This window comes from Drosophila ficusphila, unplaced genomic scaffold, assembly GCF_018152265.1.
Source record: "Drosophila ficusphila isolate 14025-0441.05 unplaced genomic scaffold, ASM1815226v1 contig_174, whole genome shotgun sequence".
NCBI classification, from domain to species: Eukaryota; Metazoa; Arthropoda; class Insecta; order Diptera; family Drosophilidae; genus Drosophila; species Drosophila ficusphila.
This window is the reverse complement of record NW_025064066.1, coordinates 295,622-301,404: the sequence shown is the minus strand read 5'-3', so window position 1 is coordinate 301,404 and position 5,783 is coordinate 295,622. Positions and strand designations below refer to the sequence as shown.

At 38.6% G+C, this 5,783-nt stretch overlaps 2 protein-coding genes across 2 annotated transcripts; both read left to right on the top strand.

Moving 5' to 3' along the window:
- Positions 1-1,155: 1,155 nt before the first annotated feature.
- On the top strand, positions 1,156-2,602 carry LOC108100983 (serine protease grass). The gene is made up of 4 exons (XM_017205144.2): positions 1,156-1,390; positions 1,507-1,552; positions 1,615-1,790; positions 1,853-2,602. Exons 1-4 carry the CDS (start codon positions 1,156-1,158, stop codon positions 2,434-2,436), a joined length of 1,041 nt encoding a protein of 346 aa, XP_017060633.1. The 3' UTR covers positions 2,437-2,602.
- A 131-nt stretch (positions 2,603-2,733) lies between these two features.
- LOC108100923 (transmembrane protease serine 9-like) lies at positions 2,734-4,052 on the top strand. The gene is made up of 4 exons (XM_017205047.2): positions 2,734-2,950; positions 3,032-3,077; positions 3,152-3,327; positions 3,397-4,052. The coding sequence occupies exons 1-4, from the start codon at positions 2,734-2,736 to the stop codon at positions 4,050-4,052; spliced, it is 1,095 nt and encodes a 364-aa protein (XP_017060536.2).
- Positions 4,053-5,783: the final 1,731 nt, after the last annotated feature.

Sequence of the window (5,783 nt, the reverse complement as noted above, 5' to 3'; positions counted from 1 at the left end):
TTATAACGAGCAGCACTCGTTAAGGGAAAAAGAGAGAGAGAGACAAAAAGCTACTTGCATGCAATATTTTATGGTAATTTTATGCAATAAACGTTGAAATGTTTGTCATCAATTTTCTTAACTCATATTTCATGTGCAACCCACCCAGAAAACCAGCCGTTCGCCCCACTTAGTCAACAGAGGTCTGCACTTTCTGCGCGCTGGTTGGATGGAAATGAACGCCGGCTAAAAAGAAAGCGGGAAGGCCGCATGAAAGCTATAATTTCAAACACTTTTCTTTTAGTCCTTGTCTACTACGCTAAGCGCCCCTCCTTCATTCCAATACGAGTACACCGCGATTTTCCCCAACTTAGCGCTTCAGCATCTCGTTTTACCTTTTTCTCTCTAAATGATTTTAAGCCAGACACGAAGTGCATTTACTGATAAACTGGGTAACGCGACCATTAAATTCTCTAAACCAAATTTAATTTTATATTAGTGAACGAAGGTAATGCTGTAATTTAGTAAGTAATTTTAAGTAAGTTATGTAAGTTACAGAGAGACCTTTCTTTATTTCTAACTTGGTTCCCATTTCACGAGGTAATGTTTTGAGCAACATCTTTAAAGAACACCCAGTACGATGCAGCTATTTTTTGCGGTATATTGTATTGGGGTTTGTTCGGGTAGAGTTCCTCCATTCTCAGTAGGCGAACAATTTTTATGCGCTCCTTTGGTTCTACGCTCGGCTAATGTTATTTCCAGCGAATAAAAACGATAAATCCATGGGTAGTCCAATGATGATGATGACTACGGGTGGTGCGGCAATGTTTAAGAAGAAGAGCGATTTCGTTTTCAGCATTCTTTGGGATACATTCCGGTGCCTTTCCTTACGAGGCAGTTAGAACGAATATACGCCAATTTTTAAAAAGCTGCAGACTAAAGCTAGAAATGGCAATCCATTAAATGCACATTTTTGTCTGCAAACGCACTCACTGTTTTCCATTTTGTATTGGTATTTCTCTGTTGTTATTCTCTCTGCCTCATATTTTATGCTTTTTGTTTTAAGTTGAAACAGAGATAACAGATTTCAATGGTTGTGTTCAACAGCTTGATAAGCTTAATTCTTATCGGTATTATAAAGCCTCCATTCGCGATCGTTCGACTGTCATTTGTACAATGAGGAGCACAGTATTTGGAGTTCCAGCTTTCGCCAGCTTTATTCTGGTATTATTTCTTCCCCATCCCGGATCAAGTCAGTTTCTCGACTCAGCCTGTGGAATTCGAGCACAACCAAAGTATGCAAGTCGAGTGATCAATGGCCAAATAGCGAAATACAATTCCAGTCCCTGGATGGTTTTTTTGCACACAACTACAAATATATTTGTTTGCGGCGGAACTCTAATCACAAAAAGTAAGTATTCACAATAAACTTACCTTTATCTATTCTTTAACTTGAAATTATTTTCAAGGAATTTTGACTAATTTTATACAGAAATATTAATAGAGCTAATAACTTCAATTCAACAGAACTTGTTCTAACCGCAGCGCATTGCTTTATTGACAACCAGGAGTTGTAAGTAACAAACTAATGGAAAAAAACATAAAATATTATTTATCTATTTGTAATTATTACAGAGTAGCTCGCCTAGGAGAATATGAAAGAACACGAAGTGAAGGATGCATTGGATATTACTGCAATTTCCGGGAGGAGCATATGGTGGACGCAGCATTTAGACACCGTCTTTATAATCCATCCTCACATGCCAATGACATTGCCGTTCTACGGTTGGCTAAGAGTGTAAATTACAGAGGTTGTATTTAGGTAATACCTACGAAAACCTACCAACAACTGATCATTGTGTTCATTTCACAGATAATATCAGGCCGATTTGCATTGTTTGGAACACCAACTGGAGGCAATACATCGATAATATTGAAGTGCTTACCGGTACTGGATGGGGAAAGACAGAGGTGGAGAGCGACAGCGATGCATTAAGGACACTGGACATTCGGCGACAGCCTCCAGATGTGTGTACTGAATTTATCGGAACTGTTATCGGAAGTAACCAGTTCTGTGCGGGAAATTGGGAAAGCAATCTGTGCAACGGTGACTCCGGCGGTCCCCTGGGAGCAATGGTCACTTATAATAAAACCCAGCGCTTCATTCAAATCGGTATTGCCAGCTACACGAATAGACATTGTCAGAAAGCAAGCGTTTATACCGACGTTCTTAGCCACATCGACTTTATACTTAGGGTTTGGAGACTGTACGGAAATGGTCAAAGGTTGCCAAGTCAAGTGAGAGCCACCACAATCCGTCCTCCACCTACAACGACTATGAGGATTCCAAGACCCATATTCGACTACGGCGACGGAAATAATTTTGATTTTCAACTGAATTGGGATGGAAATCCAAATCCCGGCGGTTTTCATTTTTCATTGCCTATTTTCTGGTAAATTTAAAATCACATTTGTGAAATATCTGAAAACGGGTTTCAATATCACTTCCATTCATGTGATATAATTATTCTTCTACAATTGTCTGTATTATGGAACCTCAGATTCATTGCATAAACACTGTAAACGATAGGATTCTATGGAAAAAAATGTGCTATAAATAAAATTAAAAACTGATTAACAAGTTTCGCGTATCAACATTTCCAGGAATACATTTCTTGATAAGCTGCATTGTCCGCATTATAAATACGAGATTAAAGACTGATTTGGCTGCATTTGCTTATTATAACTTTAGTGATGGAAATCCTATCAATAGTTAAGCTGTTTCTGCTGCTTCTTCTCCCTTTTCTCGGATCTAGTCAATTTCTAGACCCAGCTTGTGGAATTCGGGCACAAACATTTTCAACGCGGGTCAAAAATGGCACCATAGCGAAACCTTATTCGAGTCCCTGGATGGTTTTTCTAAAGGCAACAGACGAAACTTTCGTGTGTGGAGGAACCCTGATTACTAATAGTTTGTATAATTGTGGTTCAGTGAACATTTATAATACACATTATTTATTTTTATTAAATTGAGCGTTCCAATTTCTTTCAGGACTCGTACTCACTGCAGCCCATTGCTTTCAATCAAAGAAGCAATTGTAAGTCATAGCAAAACGTTAAAAATTTCATAAAAGCTCAAAGTACCAATATATAAAGTATTTTGTATCTGCAGATACGCTCGACTTGGGGAGTATATAAGGAGCCGACCAAATGGCTGTACAAACAATCACTGCCAGTTTCGATCGACGCATTTGGTGGACGCGGGTTTCCAGCATCGCCTTTACAATCCAAAAACACATGCCAACGATATTGCCATTCTACGACTGGCAAAACCTGTGGTTTACAGAGGTGGGTTGGCAATTTCTTAAATGTTATACTATTTTTATCTCTGGTTATCTACATACTTTTTCTGCACAGATGACATCAGACCCATTTGCATTGTTTGGGATACCAAGTGGAGGCAGTACATCAATAACATTCAAATGTTGACCGCCACAGGATGGGGTATTACCGAATCAGGTCTTGATAGTGATGAACTCAGAACACTGGACATTCGCCGCCAACCACCAGGAGTTTGCACCCAATTTATTGGCAGTGTTCTCGAAAGTAACCAGTTTTGCGCGGGGAATTGGCTAAGTAATCTGTGCAATGGCGATTCTGGCGGTCCAATAGGGGCTCTGGTGCCTTATAAAAACAAACATCGCTTTATTCAGATCGGCATTGCCAGCCTAACAAATCAAAGGTGTCAGAAAGCAAGTGTTTTCACCGACATCATGAGCCACATAGACTTTATTCTTCGGGTGTATAAGCAGTTCGGAAATGGACAAAAATCTCCAGTTCCAAAGACGACAGTAAAGCCACCGACAATAAAAACAACGACAAAACAACCAACAACAACAACGACGAGGACAACAACGAAGAGAACAACAACGACTCGTCGTCCTGTTGTAGAATTCGAGCCGAGTTTCGAAGACGATTATAGTTGGGATTCTGGGGAGTACTCCGACGAATATTTATATCCAAGTTATTTTCCAGTGCAGTATCCAAATCAGTTTCCAGTTTATTTTTTTTAATTTTCATTGTTTTTGGATTCACAAACTTTTTAAAACAAAAATGTAGTCAAGTTTTGCTTTTATGACAGCCAAAATTGTACAACGTTCTTTCAAAACACAATCTTTTTTAGCAATAAAATCTATAAATCAATAATAATAAATACAGACATGTGTCACAGCCCGAACATCAGTTGCATATGTTTTATTCTTGGAAACAAAATGCACAGCAATTATTATTTTTGTTCCGACTAAGCTTTTGTTTTCCAGGGTGGTAGAGAATTGGTGTTTGGAAGGGGTCGGGCAAAAAGCAAAGCAAAAGCATTGCCAACTAATTAAACTGATGAGAGACAAAGCCTCATGTGAAACAGTAACAAGCAGTAACAAAATAGCAGCAAATACTGTCTATCTGTCAGCAATCCACCCTGCCACTTTTGCCCCTCTCTGCTCCCAAAAGCCTATTCCCCGAGCTCAGACTGATGTATGCAAACAACAACCAGGAGTGAATCTACATCAGTATCTGTCTTGTTTTGAATACCCTCACCAATCTGCAGATACATCTACGCAACTGAAGCTTAGGGGCAGATACAAAGCAGAGTAATTTAATAACTTCCTAACTTGATTACCTGCAAATCAAACAGTAGGACAGCTGGGTAAATATCGATATTTGTCATTATATAATGATATATTTAGATATTTTAGGCACTGCATTACCTTCCCCTTTCTAACTTTTACTGTTCAAAAGAGTGCTAAACATTCGTGGAAGCAATTCCCAGATTTTCTCTTCGGTCGTGTGTGCTTTTTTTGCACTGTTGTTCTGGCACATTTAAACAATCGAACACACTCGCATTCGTATGATGGTCAAGCTGTGTGGCTTCGTGTATGCGTGGCATTCGAGGCCCCAAAAACGAACTGTTGTCATGGCATTTGCACAATTTCCCACAATGAAAAATAAATAGGTGCTGGATTCATTAGGATTACAAGAGTTTGCAGTCGACAATTGTCCGAAAAACAGGAGAAACTGTATGTAGACGTGTAGAAATATAAAATCAGATAACATTGCATTCAAATTTTTTAAATTGTTCGTTTCGGCCCTAAGCTTAATTGCCCTTAGCAACATTTGAATTGACGATGTCAAGAACTGTTGTAATGTTTTTCGCCGCTAGCAATAGCACAAATTAGTAAAAAATTTTAGGCAGATCATCCTGATTAAAACTTAAATCCGTTACATATCAGACAGATTTTATCCCATCATACCCATCAGAAATGGAATCTTTTATAGTATGTGAGCAATTATGAACCAACGTGGCTAAACACAATTCTTATTCAAGTCATTTATCTGTCATTTATCTAACGTGGTAATTATTTGTCTCTTTGGCTTGTAAATAAAATCGACTAAAAACACTTTTGATTTGTTTTGTGTGAACCATTTATATTCTGTTGTTATATACCCGGTTAAATAGTTGTGTATAAAATTTTCGTAGCGATACGCTGATATTCATGTTATGTTTTCTCCGAGTTTTGGGACATAATTTACGCTGCATCGCCTGCTAATTTCAATGTGGACTCTAATTTCCATAGCTGAATTCCAGTTCTATGGTAAATGTTTGCTTAACAACTGGCAGTACAGCTTCCAGCACTGGCGCAATTTCTGCATTCAGAATTTTGAGCAAATAGAGTTTTAGGATGCATATGCATGCGCTTTGTTTGGCCAAAGGAGCAGAATGTGTGTGTCGTCGGTTGCAATGGAGTCAC